The sequence below is a fragment of the Etheostoma spectabile genome, chromosome 9 (genome assembly GCF_008692095.1).
Source record: "Etheostoma spectabile isolate EspeVRDwgs_2016 chromosome 9, UIUC_Espe_1.0, whole genome shotgun sequence".
Taxonomy (NCBI): Eukaryota; Metazoa; Chordata; class Actinopteri; order Perciformes; family Percidae; genus Etheostoma; species Etheostoma spectabile.
The window spans coordinates 28,674,907-28,692,757 of NC_045741.1; the positions used below are offsets into that span (position 1 = coordinate 28,674,907).

At 40.4% G+C, this 17,851-nt stretch overlaps 2 protein-coding genes across 9 annotated transcripts in view; both read left to right on the forward strand.

The window, feature by feature from the left end:
• exoc1 (exocyst complex component 1) overlaps positions 1 to 14,359 on the forward strand; it is an 18,022-nt gene extending 3,663 nt beyond the window's left edge. The window contains exons 2-21 of one of the 4 annotated variants that reach the window (XM_032525986.1): positions 1,117 to 1,171; positions 2,545 to 2,676; positions 2,758 to 2,888; positions 3,012 to 3,171; positions 3,459 to 3,476; positions 4,395 to 4,582; positions 5,616 to 5,843; positions 6,145 to 6,277; positions 6,836 to 6,945; positions 9,314 to 9,463; positions 10,531 to 10,639; positions 11,258 to 11,302; positions 11,665 to 11,828; positions 11,938 to 12,051; positions 12,318 to 12,397; positions 12,553 to 12,781; positions 12,880 to 13,063; positions 13,152 to 13,351; positions 13,482 to 13,676; positions 13,947 to 14,359. In XM_032525986.1, the coding sequence (XP_032381877.1) occupies positions 2,553 to 2,676; positions 2,758 to 2,888; positions 3,012 to 3,171; positions 3,459 to 3,476; positions 4,395 to 4,582; positions 5,616 to 5,843; positions 6,145 to 6,277; positions 6,836 to 6,945; positions 9,314 to 9,463; positions 10,531 to 10,639; positions 11,258 to 11,302; positions 11,665 to 11,828; positions 11,938 to 12,051; positions 12,318 to 12,397; positions 12,553 to 12,781; positions 12,880 to 13,063; positions 13,152 to 13,351; positions 13,482 to 13,676; positions 13,947 to 14,099 (2,715 nt within the window). In that variant the 5' untranslated portion in view covers positions 1,117 to 1,171; positions 2,545 to 2,552 and the 3' untranslated portion in view covers positions 14,100 to 14,359. The remainder of the gene's footprint in view (positions 1 to 1,116; positions 1,172 to 2,544; positions 2,677 to 2,757; positions 2,889 to 3,011; positions 3,172 to 3,458; positions 3,477 to 4,394; positions 4,583 to 5,615; positions 5,844 to 6,144; positions 6,278 to 6,835; positions 6,946 to 9,313; positions 9,464 to 10,530; positions 10,640 to 11,257; positions 11,303 to 11,664; positions 11,829 to 11,937; positions 12,052 to 12,317; positions 12,398 to 12,552; positions 12,782 to 12,879; positions 13,064 to 13,151; positions 13,352 to 13,481; positions 13,677 to 13,946) is intronic. The other 3 variants (XM_032525988.1, XM_032525987.1, XM_032525989.1) reach the window with 3 other exon arrangements.
• Positions 14,360 to 14,456: 97 nt separating this feature from the next.
• The window catches only part of cep135 (centrosomal protein 135), a 12,144-nt gene continuing 8,749 nt past the window's right edge, over positions 14,457 to 17,851 (forward strand). For 2 of the 5 annotated variants that reach the window (XM_032525951.1, XM_032525955.1), the window contains exons 1-8: positions 14,458 to 14,759; positions 15,133 to 15,262; positions 15,368 to 15,558; positions 16,139 to 16,306; positions 16,441 to 16,582; positions 16,720 to 16,804; positions 16,901 to 17,029; positions 17,539 to 17,754. In XM_032525951.1, coding sequence (XP_032381842.1) covers positions 15,153 to 15,262; positions 15,368 to 15,558; positions 16,139 to 16,306; positions 16,441 to 16,582; positions 16,720 to 16,804; positions 16,901 to 17,029; positions 17,539 to 17,754 — 1,041 coding nt within the window. In that variant the 5' untranslated portion in view covers positions 14,458 to 14,759; positions 15,133 to 15,152. Of the gene's footprint in view, positions 14,760 to 15,132; positions 15,263 to 15,367; positions 15,559 to 16,138; positions 16,307 to 16,440; positions 16,583 to 16,719; positions 16,805 to 16,900; positions 17,030 to 17,538; positions 17,755 to 17,851 lie in introns of all 5 variants that reach the window. The other 3 variants (XM_032525954.1, XM_032525953.1, XM_032525952.1) reach the window with 3 other exon arrangements.

The window sequence follows — 17,851 nt, forward strand, 5'->3', positions numbered from 1 at the left end:
CTGCTACGCCCTGCTCTGTCCTGCTATTAGTTCCCTGCTACATCCTGCTACGCCCTGCAGTGCCCTATGGGAATAGATGGAGATGTTTTGTAAACACCAAGAGCTTTTATTATGTGATTTTTCTACTTGACTACATATGGCCGAATGGATTTGATAAAACCCAAATTGCTTTAGGAGGGTGTAAATTAGAAAGCACCAAGTCAGCCATAATACTGAAATTTCTACAACTAGATTTTGACACAAGAGCTCAGTGCCTCAAGAAAAGGTAAAAATAATAATGAATAAAAACCCTATTTTATTTTACTATATGTAAACAATGATAAATTGTGTGTTTGAAGAACATGTTTTAAAAGAACCACAGAAACTGTACGGCAACAGCTTCCTAAAGAATAAAAAGCAAGGATGCAGCCACATTGGGCGGATCCATAGACTGTATATTAATTATTAACATTAACTATAAACGGTCTATGATGGATCCATAGACTGTATATAATTATTAACTTAACTATAACGGTCTATGATGGATCCATAGCCTGATATTATTATTAACATAACTATTAACGGTCTATGATGGATCCTAGACTGGATATTATTATTCATTACTATTAACGGTCTATGATGGATCCTAGACTGATATTAATTATTAACATTACTATTAACGGTCTATGAGGATCCATAGACTGATATTAATTATTAACATAACTATTACGGTCTAATGGATCCAAGACTGGATATTAATTATTAACATTACTATAACGTCTATGATGGATCCATAGACTGGATATTAATTATTAACATAACTATAACGGTCTATGATGGATCCATAGATTGTATATTATTATTAACATTAACTATTAACGGTCTAGGATGGATCCATAGAGCTGGATATTAATTAAAACATTAACTATAACGGTTTGATGTCCATAGACGGATTTAATTATTACATTAACTATAACGTCCTATGATGGATCATAGATGATTTTATAGTAATTATTAACATTAACTATTAACGGTCTATGATGGATCCATAGACTGGATATTTTATGGGTGGATCCGATCAGGGTGGATGTTGACACTTCCTCTGTCACATGACCGCTCCGGCTGGGAATCCGGAAGTGAGAGGGTGGTGCATTGCAAAGGGCTGGTGGGCTGATAAAACAGCAACAACACGGTAGTGTCTCTTTATCAATATATATACATAACGTTAACCATTTCAATTTCAATACTCCCTTTAGTTTATGTTTTCGTTGTCACAACCTTTGCGTTCTCAGCCACTAGCGTAATTGCTGCTAACAGTAGCTAACTAGCTCTTTCAAGCTAGCAGGAACGTTAGCAGTCAGCAAGCTAACAGACCCAGAGGACAGCAGGGCATTTATTTAGGAAAAGGTCTTCGGTTGTCTTCGGTTGCTTCTTCCTGTTGGTCTAGAGTTGCAGTAGCTTAGTTAGCTAACACCGTTAGCTCACTCATAACCCGTCGCAACGTTTTTCTGGTGCATTTGTCTTTTTTGGTTTGTGGGCTTTTCTTTTTGTGTGTATTTGGGTGTGTTGTGGATGCAGAGCGTTTGCTAAATTCTGCGCATGTGTTGTCATATTAATGAAGATGCTTTCTTTATTTGCTTGTCTAATAAAGTTGCAGTTCGACATAGAAGGACATAGACTATTTGACACCTTTATATATACATAGAGATGTGGGGTAGCTCAGTCTGTAGGGGGTTGGGTTGGGATCCGGAGGGTCGCTGGTTCAAGTCCCCACACTCACCAAAGTATGGTGGTGGACTGTTAGCTGGAGAAGTGCCAGCTGGGCACTGCCAAGGTGCTCTTGAGCAAGGCACCGAACTCCCAACTGCTAAGGGCAGCTTTCCATGGTCAGCTCCCCCCACTCTGACATCTCAGAGGCATTTAAATCCAACTTGGTGGCAAGTTTAGTGCATGTATAGGTGAGCGTGAGTGTGTAATTCAGGCCTGTATGTAATGTGTGTAATAACCACACAGTGCAGGATTAATAAAGTATATACTTATATATTAACCATAATGGTTAATATTATTATACAGTCTATGGATTAGAATGCACAGACCAGGTTTGTGTAAGCACACAAGGTTAACCTTTGCTCTTAAAGTACAATACTCACTTAACACACAAAGAATAAAAACAGAAAGGACAGTAAGAAATCTAAAAAATACTGTTAAGTAGATAGTATAACAATACAATAGAATTTACAAGAGGTATACAATAACAGACTCTGAAATTATGTTTCAACTTAATATTCACAAACCAAAGCACAATGTTTTTAATGTATGTGCATGTAATTAAGGAAATGTTAGCCATATACGCCGGGATTTGTCCTTTGTCATAAGCAGGACTGGTTCTCTCCTAAATGGCTTTGGTTACCTGATACTGGGGGAGGAAACGTTATTCAGGTTAAATGGCGTGTAAATCCAACTTGATGGCAAGTGGTAATGCATGTACAATGGCTGTGTGTGTGTCCTATATGCTTTTCATAATAATAACAATAACAAAGTACCTGCTACCTTCCCGTGTGACAGCATCCACCATGACAGCCATCAAGCATGCTCTCCAGAGGGACATCTTCACACCCAACGATGAGCGTCTCCTGGGTATTGTTAATGTCTGCAAGGCTGGGAAGAAAAAGAAGAACTGCTTCTTGTGTGCGACAGGTAAGAGACAAACAGTTGTAAATAACTATTAAGGATAACAGGTAAATGTCTCTGTAATATTGTTTTTTTTCCTCCTTCCAGTTTCTACAGAGCGGCCTGTCCAAGTTAAAGTGGTTAAGGTGAAGAAATCTGACAAAGGGGACTTTTACAAACGCCAGCAGACATGGGAGCTCCGAGATCTGACAGAAGTAGATGCCAAAGACGCAAGCAAGGTCGGACATGATGCACCTTTTACCTTTTTCACCCATTCATGACGACTTATTCAGTTGTCATGACTGTTCCTTTTCTTTCTTGTTTAGTGCTCATACACTCTCTCTTTTACTATTATGGTTTAGGAAAATCCAGAATTTGATCTTCACTTTGAGAAGGTGTACCGCTGGCTGGCCAGCAGTACAGCTGAAAAAAACTCCTTCATCTCGTGCATTTGGAAGCTGAACCAGCGATACCTGAGGAAGAAGGTGGAGTTTGTGAATGTCAGTTCTCAGCTGCTGGAAGGTATGAAAACGCTCTATCCTTACTGTAGCTACCCCTGTGAGAGCATGCCTCTTTAAAAGGCTTCTCGGTTATTTTCAAACCAATAATGCTGACGAGAGTGTGTATTGGTCATGTTTGAGGTAATCTAATTTAGTAAGTGAGAATTTCTGCTGTTTTTTGGTTTAATTTATTTATTAATAGCAAAAAAACCGTTCAACCTTTTTCTTTGTATCTTGGTTTGTGGTATGGTTTTCTGTGTTAAATTCTTCTTTATTCTCACTCTTCTCTTTTAAACTTTCTCTGGCCAGAACTTCCTAAAGCGGAAGGTTGGTAGGACTTAACTTCCCCCTCCTCACTCCTCTCCATCGTTATCTATCTCATGACCTCAAACCACCATTCTCATTAGAGACTCTCCCGTCCTTAAAGCTCCTTCTGTGTGAATTATCTGACGCTAAGTACAGATGGGCATGATTCATTATTTTTTCAATAACCCTAACACACATTTAGGTCATGTTTTTACCTCACTTTTAGCTGTTTTTACTCGTCCATTCCACCTTAATTCATGGGATTATTTACTGACGCTTTGTTATGGATCCCACGTAACTTCTAGGCAAGTCCCGCCCTACAGTGCTTCCCGATTGGTTGGGGTTAGGCATTGATCGCAAGTGGTTAAGGTTAGGATATCCAATTGGTCAGGGGATTGGACCTGAACAAATCAGGTTCCGTTACGTCGTGTAAGCTTCAAGGCCTGGCCAATAGTAGCGCACAAATGCTATTGAAGGGCGGGTCCCTCTTTGAAGTTGCGTGGGTTCCATAATAACGCTTCACTGCCATGACATGTGTTCTAATTTGACCAAAACTCGTAGCACATATTGTTTCTAATTGTTCCAGAGCCGAGTAGTGCAGTGTAGCTGTTGTACTTTAATTTGATTTACAGAGGCCTTTTTTTATCTGGTAGAACAAATGGAGAAGTAAATTAAGCTCATGGTACAGTAGCCATTTCATATTGCAGGTAAACATCTTCCATCACTGGTGGTTAGTAAGTACAATTTATTCAAAAGATGTTTTAAGAATCTTATAAAAATGAATCCCATTCCCCATCACCGAAAGGTATTTTTGTCCGTAGTTATTCTTCCGAGGGGTGTGTAAAACCTGATGTGTTGGAAGGTATCAGAATGTGTCTTGAACTTTGCATTTGCGCTCACGTCTTCAACACGCATTTCCTTCTCTGTTTGTGGAATTAGAATCCGTGCCGAGTGGTGAGAGCCAGAGCGTTGCCGGGGGCGACGAAGACGCTCTGGACGACTACCAGGAGCTGAGCACCCGTGAAGAGCAGGACATTGAGGGCATGATGGAGATGTGCGAGTACGCCATCTCCAATGCGGAGGCTTTCGCCGAGCAGCTGTCCAGGGAGCTGCAGGTCCTAGATGGGGTGAGTAAAGCCACTGCTAAACTGACAATAAAATGAATATCAGGTAGGAAAATTATCGTTCTGAGTAATTATATCATTTTGACAGTGAGCTTGGACATATGTATCTTGATTTTCTATTGCGACTGTTTTGCTATACACTGCAAAGTGGTAGCAGCTCCATCACCCGAGCGTCATTAAAAGGCGGTTGTAGTATTCATTCTCAGTGAAAGGAGCAACATCGTGGAACTATTAATATTGTGCTCATTTAGTTTTTACACTGTGCTCTCTTTGTATGCTTTCTTTCCTTTTTCATTTCGTTCCATTTTATTTATTTTTAATCACGTTAATCTGTATTTTTATTTTGAGTCAACAACCCTACTACGGACAAGTGTTGTGAATTAGCTTCAGCTAAAAACACTATGATATGATATTATATGAAGCTTATCAATGTTTTTTTGTATTTTTCCCTATCTAAATAAACTTTAATAATAATATTTTTTAAATCGCTTCTATTCCCCTAGATATGATATTTTGTTTAATTTTATTTTTTACCAAGGATTCATTAATATGGTACTGCCGATGACAGCTGCACGGTATGACGTAAAATCAAAATCACGGATGATCGAAATAATCGTCATGGGAAAAAACGTTATAAATAATAATGATACATTTTAATGATATATTTTCGATCATATCTATTTCCAGCAACAGCTAAAAATGCAAAAGAATCCATGTTATGTATTTCTTTACAGATTAAATAAATGTCAGACTGACATGTGACGTGCATTCTTTTTAGAAAACCATTAGTTTTTAGAAATGTCTCATGATATATACTGTATTGCGTGTATAGTGTATCACTCAACTTTTTTTTAAGAAGGAACAGAAAAGCGCAAAACTCAATACTATCAAATACTTCTATAATCGCAATAACTGAATATCGCCATACAAATCAAATCAGCACCGATGCATTGTGAAAGAATCAAATTGGGACTAAGGCATATTGTCCCAGCCCTGACAGAAACATGAATGATACCTTTTCATTGTTTCTGTTAAGGCCAACATCCAGTCCATCATGGCGTCAGAGAAGCAGGTCAACATCCTGATGCAGCTGCTGGACGAGGCGCTGGGCGAGGTGGACACCATCGAGGGGAAGCTGAGCAGCTACGAGGAGATGCTCCAGAGCGTCAAGGAGCAGATGGACCAGATCTCCCAGAGCAACCGCCTCATCCAGATCAGCAACACCAACAACGTCAAACTGCTGGATGAGATCCAGTTCTTAGTGGTTGGGAAACGCATTTCAATTCTAATATTACTGAATGGGGTGGTACACTCAAGTGTCTAATGATTTTTAGACAGTTTGTGGATAAAGTGTTCACCAGCTTGATTTTCAAAATATGTTACTGTCCAATAACGTATTTAAAAATAGTGATATTCAGGATCCGAGTTAAAGAACAAACTAATGTACATTTCAAAGACGTCTGATGTAAATGCTTAAAATATTCAAACAATCCTATTTGCTGGATGTGAAACCTAAAACTATACTAACTTAGTTTTGATGCCTGCACTGGTCTCTCCTCATGTAGAACTACATGGACCTGTCAAAGGGACACATCAGAGCCTTGCAGGAGGGGGACCTGACCTCCCCTAAAGGCATCGAGGCCTGCATCAATGCCTCCGAAGCTCTTTTGCAGTGCATGAACGTGGCCCTCCGACCAGGTTAGTTTACACATGTACTAGGGCTGCACGATATGAGGAAAATATCTCAATTGGATTATTTTGACTGATATTGCGACATGACTCCCGATAATAGACGGAATGAACATTTTTGTGTCATTATTCTCATTTTCACTGAAGAATATATATTAAAAAAATGATTGAAATGTGTTTTTTTTTTCTTTTTTGCTTTTTTTCTTCTTCTTTTTTACCAAACAAAGATTTTTTTTTTCTTCAGTCTGTAGGATATGATTTGTAGGCCGGGATGTTTCTACAGCACCACAATACTTGTTTTGCCTTTCACAAATATTGCGCCCCCCTGCGATTTGGATATTGCATTAGTTCATATTGCAATTTTGATAACATTGCAATTACTCATGCATCCCTAAAAAGTACTTGTTTACTTGTGTACTGAATCAGTTGTTTCTCTCGGTCAGCAAGCAACTCAGATGTTGCACATTTGGAAAAACCTAATAACGTGTGCTTAGGTGTGCTTACAAGCAGATTTAAACAATTTAATACATTTTTCCTGGCCTGTAAATGCCTTTTTCCTTTCCATAGGCCACGACAAGCTGATGGCTGTGACCCAGCAACAGCTCCTGTTCGCTGAGCTGAGAGACACCTTCGCTCGCCGCCTCACCAATCACCTCAACAACGTGTTTGTTCACCAGGTAACAGGCGCACTATACTTCCGGGTATACAACTCTACTTTCTAAGTTGCAGTTGCAGGTGATAGGTTGCATTGGAATATCCTTGGAATATTTTACCGTCCCTGGTCCTCTAGAGCAGAGATCTTCAACCAGGGGTCCGGGATCCCTAGGGGGTCCTCCGAGTCACTGCAGGGGGGGGGTGGGGGGGCTCCAAATTATTGTTAATTTTTCAAATTTCTTTTCAAAACTTTAAATGTCTTAAAGTGCTCATATCATGCTCTGTCCGTCTTTCAATTAAGGGGTCCTTGGTTTAAAAAACTTTGAAGACCTTAGAGCATTACATATCTACTAAAACATCCATAAACACTGGGGAAAAGTAGATGCCGTCACTCCACTACATCTCTACATAGCAAATTGTTACTGCTATATAAATGTTGAGAATATTGATTACAGCCCTCTAAAACTAGCTACACATTGACCAGCTACAACAGTAAAATGCTGCTTACACACTGTTGCATAACAACAATGCCATATATAATAGTAATAATAATAATATAAGTTACGAGGGACATTTTAATGCAGAATGAGTATTTTATTTACTTTTGATAAGTACATTTTGTTGCTAATACTTGCTTTGAACTGAAATGTTTTACTTTTACATACTAAGATCTTCAGACAAAGATGTTTTGCTTAGTTTTCTGGCCAGCAAAGTAGTTTTTTTTAGCAGATTTTTAAGGCAAGGCAGATTTATTTGTAGTGCATATTTCAGCAACAGGGCAAGTCAAAGTGCTTTACTTAAAAACGATTAAAATAAAAGTTACAGTGCAGTACAAGAAATTAAACATTAAAGAGCAGTTAAAAAGAGTCCAAATAAAATTCCAAAATAAAAGCAGATAAAATAACAGATATTAGGCTGCTAGTATGGGACAGTGTATAAGCCACTGCCCCACACATTTTGTTGTGCTCACGCCCTGCCATTGTGAGTCTGCAGTAGGCCTGCACGATTAATCGATCTCGATTCACCCTGTTCACAGTTTAATTTTTAAATAACTTTTAATTTAAAAAAAGTGATGCATCTGGGTACTGAGAGAAAAAAAATTAATTTTTTTTAAAAACTTCGATTCTCATTTAATTTTACGAGCCGACTGCAGCACAAACGCTGCAACTTTTAAACTTAGACTATATTAAATAGGTTTCAAAACGCTTCCGAGCGCTGCATTGCTCTCACTTCTCTTGATAGAAGCCTCTATGTCCACAGGCTCGTGGTGGTGCACAATGTGCTATAGGTGCCAACAAAAAAATCTGTGTTTGGTAATGCAAATTTGTTTTGTTTTGTCATGGTTCAGGTGCGCAGTAATCATGATATTAAGTCTAAGCTAAAAAAAATCGTGATTCATATTTTTCCCTGAATCGTGCAGGCCTAGTCTGCAGCGCCAGGCAGTCTCTCCTGCTCCTTTTCCAGGCTGTTTCTCTCTCTCTCTCTCCTTCTCCCCCCCTCGTGGACTTCCTGTTTATCTGGGACTCTCTTCCTGGGCTTCCTTGTGTCGTTTCCTTCTAGTTGTGTCCCTCCTATTCCTGACTCTCCCTGTTGCTCACTTTGAATCATCCCACTCTGCTCTCTGTCTCTGTGTCAGTTCAACCACTTCAGTCACTTCAAAATGACCATCCCTCAGTTCTATAGGTCCTCCTGTCTGTCGCTTCCAGTGAGTACCCTCACAGCAACCCCTCACTTGTCCCCTCTTTTGCTAATGTTTGACCCTCTCACACCTCACTCCAACTTACTTGGCAGTACCTCAGAGACCTCAGACCTTCCATATCCTAACATAGCCTATTCTTTATTGCATGGGATATATTTCTAATCACTTAACATCTTTCATTCGATCTCAAAGCTGGAGAAGCATCACCCATCTTACTTCTTCATTGCCTGTCTGCACTCAGCTGAGGGCTTGTTTTGTGTTTTTTGGTGCTAACTTGGCTTTGTTGCAAAAGGTCTCATATCATTAAAATCCTGTGCCTGTCTGCTCTGCGTGCATGTTTCGTAGCACAAGCAGTAGATACTGAACAACATAACAATGAGTTGGAGGAAGGAGAACTTCAGTATGCCAGTAAGAGCTGTGCTTTTCACTAAAATTGTCAATGAATTGAGCTGAAGATGTGGTGGAATTTTGAGTTGAACAATGTGTTGTTTACCTCGGAAACATCTGTTTTTTATGGTCATTTGAGGTAAGATATCCTATCCAGATGTTTTTGATAGAAAGATGAATATTCCTCATGTGTTGAATGTGTTTGTGTGTATGCAGAAAAATGGAATGGGGCTTAATATTAAGTGTGCCTATGCTAACTCTTATTGAATGTATTAGTAATTGTCTCCCCTTGCTCTGTCATCCAGGGCCACGACCAGAGCTCCACCCTGGTGCAGCACACAGCTGAGATGAGCCTGCCCAAGCACAGCCCCCTCCACAGGGACCTGCTGCGCTACGCCAAGCTCATGGAGTGGCTGAAGAACACCCACAGGGAGAAGTACGAGGGCCTTTCAAGGGTCAGTGCTGTTACTTGAGACACATCTAAAGGAATAGCAGACATACACCTGAGTGCTTTCTTACCAAGAGTTAGGTGAGAAGATTGATGCCACTGTTAAATAATCCCTATGATTTTAGTCTTGGTTGATTTGGCGACACCTTGGGTAACAGCAGCACTTACAATGAAAACAACTGTATGAAAAGGTAACATTGAATGGCTACTGCAGACAAAAATGCCGATCATAAACAGTATCAATCATGGGGTTTGATATCAGGGAGAAATTAAGGATTATAAAGACCAGTGGACCTTTTTTCAATTATGTACCCCTTTTAAAAACATTCCGCCAAGTACCCCCTAAACAGCACAAAATATTTTATATTAAAGGGCACAATACAGCGCTGCACTTGTTAACAACCTTGTAACTGAAAGATACTTAAATGCTAGACTATATTTCAAATGATGTTGAATCCACTAAATTCATGTAATATTACAGCATAATTCTTTTAGGAATTATGCATTAAAAGAAATCTCACAAACTCCCTGCAGTACTCCAACTTATTCCTTGGGGTGCTAGTAACTAGGGGTTGGAAAAAAAAATTGGTTTAGCATAGTATCGCGAGATTTTCAGTGGCAATACTTTACTAAAAACACGGGCAGCAAGTATTGATCTTTTATTATATACAGTATGTGTCGGTCAGTTTGTCCCATTTTGCAGCAATAACATTGAAGTGGAACGAACAAACAGAGAAATGTATTTTTTTAATAAATAAAACAGATGTTGACTAAGTTTTGGGGACGTCATTTGAAATTGGGAAAAATAAGAAGTTGGAAAAAAAAATTATAAATTTCAATTTATCATAGAGTATTGCAATATGTTTAAAATCGCAATAAAATCGTATCGTGATGATATTGTATCGGAAGGCATCTTTTGATTCCCACCCCTACTAGTTGTACCCCCCCCCCCATTAGAAATAGACTAGAAACTGGGCTAAAGAGCTTGCCCTAAGCTAAGTGAGTAGTGATTGGAGCTTCATAATTACGGTCATCTCAACATCTAAACAAATCTCATCTCCTGTTTTCATTTAGACCTACGTTGACTACATGAGCAGATTGTATGAACGAGAAATCAAAGACTTCTTCGAGGTTGCCAAGGTAAAGATGGCGGGTACATCCAAGGAGGCCAAGGGCAAGTTTGGTAAGAGTTGTGATGCACATGCCTGTTGGAGACATGAAGCATGGTTGTCTTAATATACTAGGATTTCCAAGTAACGTCTGTTTTTGTCTTTTTCTCCCTCCAGTATTTGTATTGTACTGGCACACAGAATTGAATGTAATATTCATGTATAAATAAGGAAACAAGGTCTCTTTTTTTAAACAGCCTTTTCTGCATCCGATCACTTAACAAAAGCATACGTTTCCCAACTAATAATGTGGGCTTCGAAATAGTGCGGAAGTCCTGCCTTGTGTTTTACCTTTTACCTGACACCTCTTTTTACAAGGACCTTAGATGTTGAATTCTCAACTCTCATTTGAATATTTAAAATCTGAAGAGGTCTTTTGGTTGAGCATTGTTTTTGGCAGAATTACAGAACTGTTTTCTGCATTCTGTATCCGCTTTTCCTGCTGAGAACCAAAAACAAAAATGTTTTCCAAAGGTTTGCCTGAGCTACAAGCACACCTCAGCCGCTGCAGTGCACGTCAGCATACATGTTACTTGGTACATCTAACATCTAGCCTCACCCCGTCCCATGCTGCATGTTTTAAGCTCTAACTTGTCTCTGTCTTTGATGCCTGCCTTTCTAACTGGCTGCAGCCACGCTTCCGCGGAAAGAGAGTGCGCTCAAACAGGAAACAGAAAGTAAGTATGACATTTGAATAGAGCTATTCCACTGTCATTTAATCAATCTGCTTCTTACATAGCTGCACTAAAAGAAATCATTTGCTCATAAGCCTTCGCTATCCCGATGCATAACACTTTAAGTCCCGCCAACCATTTCATGACGATTGATTTGCACTACGTCTTCACAATGCAGCTCAATGCATCATCACATATTCTGATTCTATGAGAAATGCCTAAAAAAAGCTACACATTGATATACATGTTATTTTTTAATGAGTTGACTATGCAATTTATTGAATAGTGTCGTAATTGACTGTGAGTTTGACTCACTCTCACTGAACACGTGACATTGAATGGCTGGATTTGTTGTGATGCATTAGGCCTTCATGGCAGCTCTGGGAAGCTGACAGGCTCTACCTCAAGCCTGAACAAGCTGACAGTGCAGGGCTCCAACAGCCGGCGTTCCCAGTCTTCCTCACTGCTGGACATGGGTAACATGTCCGCCTCCGACCTGGACGTGGCCGACAGGACTAAGTTTGACAAGGTGACACTGCCACATATACAGAGATTTTTAAGTAAATGTGAAATAGAAATAAAACTGTGTGTACGCACGTTGCTCTGTATTGAGAGACTAATGGGATTTGTTTTCGCAGATATTTGAGCAAGTCCTCAGTGAGCTGGAGCCCCTGTGTCTCGCAGAACAAGATTTCATCAGCAAGTTCTTCAAGCTGCAGCAGCACCCGATCGTTACGCCCCCTCTTGCTCAGGTAAAACTGTAAACCGATATTGGAAATAGCTGTGAAAAAGGGGGATCATACGGCTATGCCACCTACTGATGCGCAGTCATATGAAATTGTCTAATCCTTTATTTTACATTAGTGGCTGTACTCGTGTGGTGGCATCTGAAGGTTTTTTTCTCGCCTGACAGCGTGATATAATAAAGCAATAACAGGTTGCAGCATCATTCATATACATGTTTGTTTGGATTTGTCCCGTTTTATGTGTTCTTTTATGTTTTATGTGTTCTTGTCAGCCCGAAACAGAGGAAGTAGATGGAAGCACGCCGTCAAAAATGCCTCCCCAGGCTGAACACAGACACTCCATGTCATCTGAGTGAGTAGTTTCACGTCATGGGCTCACAGTTCTGCTGAACCCATCTCCACTGCCAAAAAAGATTACAGTAATTATATTTTCTATGGATTGCCCCCTTGTCCTTGTTTCACTTGTCTTCTTTTCCACCTCCCGGTCTGTCTTGTTCGTGATTGAAGGAAAGACATTGTGCGGCTGATGATGAATAAGATCTTCCAGAGCATCGAGACGGAGCTCAACAGTCTCATCGCTCTGGGTGACAAGATTGACAGCTTCAACTCTCTCTACATGCTGGTGAAGATGAGTCACCATGTGTGGACAGCTGAGAACGTTGACCCGGCCTCTTACCTCAGCACTACTTTGGGAAATGTGCTTGTCACTGTCAAGAGGAACTTTGACAAATGCATTGTGAGTAAAGGCCAATTGAGGGAAAAAGTCTTATAAAAACAAAGTATGGTTAAGGTCTTATACATACAATTGAATATGATCTGTCTTTTTCCTCACAGTCTGGTCAGATCAGACAGATGGAGGAAGTGAAGATTTCTAAGAAAAGCAAAGTTGGTATCCTACTTTTCGTCACTGCGTTTGAGGAGTTTGCCGAGCTGGCTGAAACAATCTTCCGTAATGCAGAGCGCCGAGGGGACCTGGATAAAGCTTACGTCAAACTTATCAGAGCTGTCTTCATGAATGGTGAGACCACTTACCTATCGGCTTTAGGTGATGTGGTATTTCACGTGATGCCCGCAAACAAACTTCTGATTATCGTTTGTCTTTTCAGTGGAGAAGGTAGCCAATGAAAGCCAGAAGACGCCACGGGACGTTGTGATGATGGAGAATTTCCACCACATCTTTTCCACACTGTCACGTCTAAAGATCTCCTGCCTGGACGCAGAGAGGCGAGAGGCCAAACACAAATACACAGACCATCTGCAGTCCTATGTAATCAACTCTCTGGGCCAGCCTCTAGAAAAACTCAATGTGAGTTAGTATATCTTTACGTTTATAGTGTTCCTGGGCATGAGTAGAGAAAAGCAGCATGTGAGCATTTACCGAGTTTTTGTATTGAGTGCATCATATAGGTCAAGTGTTCTCTCTCGCCCTCCTGCAGCATTTCTTTGAAGGAGTTGAGGCCCGTGTAGCTCAGGGTGTTCGTGAGGAGGAGGTGAGCTACCAGCTGGCCTTCAACAAACAAGAGCTGCGCAAAGTTATCAAAGAGTATCCTGGCAAAGAGGTGAAAAAGGGACTTGACAACCTTTACAAGAAGGTGGACAAACATCTGTGTGAAGAAGAGAGTCTGCTACAGGTGAGAAATGAAATGTTGAATGGTGCTCAGCTGGTCAGTAGGGTCACATTCCTCATCTTCTCTATGAGTACAGCCTCTATTTCTTAATGTTAAACAGTTATATTGTACATATTTGTCTCTGTATTTGTTTTGTGTATTTTATATGAATGTTTATGTATGCACCAACAACCCAGGCAAATTTCTTATAAGTGTAACTTACTTGGCAGTGAATCCTTTTCTGATCCGGATTCTTAATTGTGAACTGTTGCCCTTGCTGATGTACTCCACCAGGTGGTGTGGCACTCCATGCAAGACGAGTTCATCCGTCAGTACAAGCACTTTGAAGATTTGATCGGCAGATGCTACCCTGGATCTGGAATCACCATGGACTTTACCATCCAGGACATGTTGGAGTACTTCTCCAGCATTGCTCAGTCTCATTAATCTAGCTAGCTGCTACGCACTTTTTAATAGTGATTCACTACTGCCTCACATTGGCTAATGATGGATGATGACACAAGCTACTCAATAACTGCCCTGTATTCTTTTTTCCTGTGTGTCGGTGTATTTCAATGAAAGGGATTTGTACATTGGACAGTGTGTGTGCCTGTTCCATGTGAGATCCAACAACTTTGTTTGTGTTGTATTTTTATTATTTCTTTATGCCATATGTACATAATAAATTTGCTGCTGCCGACCCATTCGATGCTGTTTATTTGTAGTTGTTTTATTGTTGACACTAGATGTCAGTCTGTGACTGTTTTATACATTCTGTGGTCTGTGCCGACTCCACCCTCCGCCTTCTGTACGGGCAACGCCGGCTCACAAAACAAGGCTTCCCCAGATACTCCACAGCGAGTGTCTCACTTCCATGGTGACGAATCCAAACTGGAGATCATCGGCGCTCTTTTCAAACCCCTTTACCGCGGAAACATGTTAACTCACGAGTTGTTGATTAAATTACTTTAACGGAGAACAAAATATAATGTCACAAATAACGTAGAGCGAGTTATTGGCCCAAGTGAGACATTAATGTCGGTGATGTAGAACCAAGTTGACGTTACTCAGGTTAGCTGTCAAGAAAGCAGTGTTCTTTCAAGCAAGGTAAGTTGAGGCAAACTCTTTTAAGATTTAACGCTAGCTAACTAAGTAAGCTAATTGGTTAAGGTTAGCCAAACGGTGCTTGTTAATGTTACCTTTTATCGCTCCAGGTAGCTCAGTGGTTAAACACAAATAATGCTATTATTGGCTTAGCTATTAGCCTGTAAGCTAACGTTAGCGACGTTATGTTAGCCAGCATTAAATAGCTAGCTGGAGGTTAGCAAACCTAACAATTAGCTAGCCACTAAAACGTCACCCTCGTAACCCAGCACACGTCTTAACAAGTTACGTTATTTCTTTCACGTTACTTCTGTATTGAGCTACCTTACTAAGTTAATGTAACCTTTGCTGTGTCGTGTAATGGTAACTGAACTAGAACCACATCAAATCGCAGCAATGAACAGCGCAGAGAGGAAATTCGTCAATTTGAGGAAGCGTCTGGATCAGCTGGGCTACCGACACCCACTGGGAATAGAGTCCCTGCCACTAGTGGAGAAACTATTCAGGTGAAACCTTTTAATCCTTATGCACCTGCTCTCCTTTCATCCCAGCCAGCCAGTCAATTAGAGTTGAGGAGATGTAGCTCAGGCATGTTTTCCTCTGTGTTACAGTGACCTGATCCACACAACAGAAAGCCTGCGCAATGCCAAACTGTCAGCAGGGAAAACTGAGAAAGAGAGTCGAAACGTTGATGCTCTTCTGGAACCATACAGGGCAGAGAATGCCCGGGTGGTCAGGGAGAACAATGAGTTGCATCTTGAACTTCTCAAACTGAAGGAGGAGAAGGATCGCTCCAGCAGAGGTAAGCTGTGATAACCAGTTGCCTGCCCCCCAATACCAGCTGATACATTTTCCCACATCCTTGACTATGGCTGGGTATCATTCAAAAAATGTCGATACCAGTACTGATATGGATACTCATTCAACCTCACTTTGACATCTCTCCATGTAGTGCATGTATACTGTGTGTGTGTGTGTGTGTGTGTGTGTGTGTGTGTGTGTGTGTGTGTGTGTGTGTGTGTGTGTGTGTGTGTGTAATTCAGGCCTGTTTGTAATAACAAAGTGAAAACCTTGTAATTATTATATATATTCTTTTAGCTCTTACTTTATCTGTAACAGAGTTTTTCCTGCCACATGAACGTAAGACAACCATTCACCAGCATTATTAGATTTTGATAGAAGCATGCTGCATGCTTATTTGCTCACTGACACTGAGATTTTAAATTTGGTATTGAATGACGAGGCATTTTTTGATACTTTTAGAGGCAGTTCAGTCGGTGCCTAAAAATGTATTGAATTTGGTACCCAGCCCTATACTTGACCCACTCACACACAAAATGTTCATTAAATGATCATTTTAATAAAATCATGTCTTGTTTTAGAACTCAAGGCCCACATCAGAAAACTGGATCACGAGACATCGGACCTAAAGTTTTTAAATAATCAGTATGTGCACAAAGTTCGCTGCTTGGAGAAAGATAGCAAGGCTAAAGCTGAGCGCATTCAACAGCTGCAGGAGAAGAACATGCAAGCTGTGGTGCAGACACCAGGTAATGCCATGGGTCTGACCTAAGCTCCATTGACAACACACCAAAAGTAACATGTAGATTTTAAAGCGCACCCAAAAATATTAAACCATAGCTAAAGAATTGGATCCTCCTTTCTCTCACACACACACTCACAGGTGGAAAGAAGCGCAGCATTCCCTTCAGACGTCAGAGAATGCAGATTGATGAGCTCATACCTTCCTCCTCTACGTCAGCTTATCCTGTGTCGCAGCCTGATGATCCGTACATAGCTGACCTACTCCAGCTGGCAGATGGAAGGTTCGTTTTCTTTTGTGACAAATGAACTGTATTATTGAGAGAGGTGGGAACTACTCGACAGATGTGTTGGTTGAAGATGCTTGCATTTGCATTGCTGCTTCTGCAACAGTCTGACTGACTTTCATTTTTATTTATAGAATTCATGAACTACAGGAAGAACTCACAAAAGTCAAACTAGACCTGGAAAATGCTCAAGAACTTATAAAACACTTAAATACTCAGGTAAGAAATCAAAAAATTAGAAGTAATACGGTGACATGTTAAATGTTATTAAAGATGTGACGAGGTGTTGCTTCATTTTCTAAACGCTTCTTTTAGGTGGAGGAGAGGGACAAAGAGGTTGAGCGTATGAATCGTGCTCTCCACGGAGGACGGCCTTATGATGTCATTTCCCTCGAAGCTCAGAACATCAGCAACGAGAAAATGATCTCCCATCTTAACCTTCAGGCAAGCACAGCAGTCACTTGGTCTCAAGCCCAGTTCCAAGCAATCTGCATGGTTTCTAGTATCTAGTACTGGAATGTAACTAAAAACATTTGCTACTGTACTTAAGTACAAATTTAACCCTAAACCTTTTCTTTTCATGCTACATTTTATACTACTACTTCTACTCCACTACATTGGAGAGAAATATTATACTTTTTACTCCATTATATTCATCTGACAGCGTTGGTTACTCTACAAAGTAATACAATTACTTTACAAAGTACTATTACATGTGTTTTACACACAAAACACATGTAATATGATGTTTTATTATAAATGAAACTACCCAACAATATAACGGCCTACACACAGCTAAACAGCCGAAATGACCATTAATAACTTTATTTGTTAGACAGTATTTTTACACTGTGGTATTATTTCTTAAGGAAAGGATCTGAATACTTCTTGCACCACTGCTTGTATCCACGCTCCTGTGTTTTGACCCTTAGCTGCTGCTTTGTGTTCTACAGATTGAATACCTACAGGAGGCCAACAGGACGCTGGATCAGAAGGTAGCAGGACTGCAGCAGAAGAAGAAGGATGCCTCCACCGAAGTGGCCAATCTTTCTTTAAAGAACCTGGAACTGTGTGAAGAGCTGACGCACATAGACGACCTCGCGAAGCGGCTGGAGATGGACAAGGACCACGTGTTGGAAACTGCTGAAATGGAACTGCAAGAAACTAAAGTAAGAATATGAGAAAGCAGGAAGAAGTTGCCTGTGTGAAAGATACCACAATTTGAAGTAGTACAGTGAAAACAAACCTTAAACCTGAAGTCTTTTT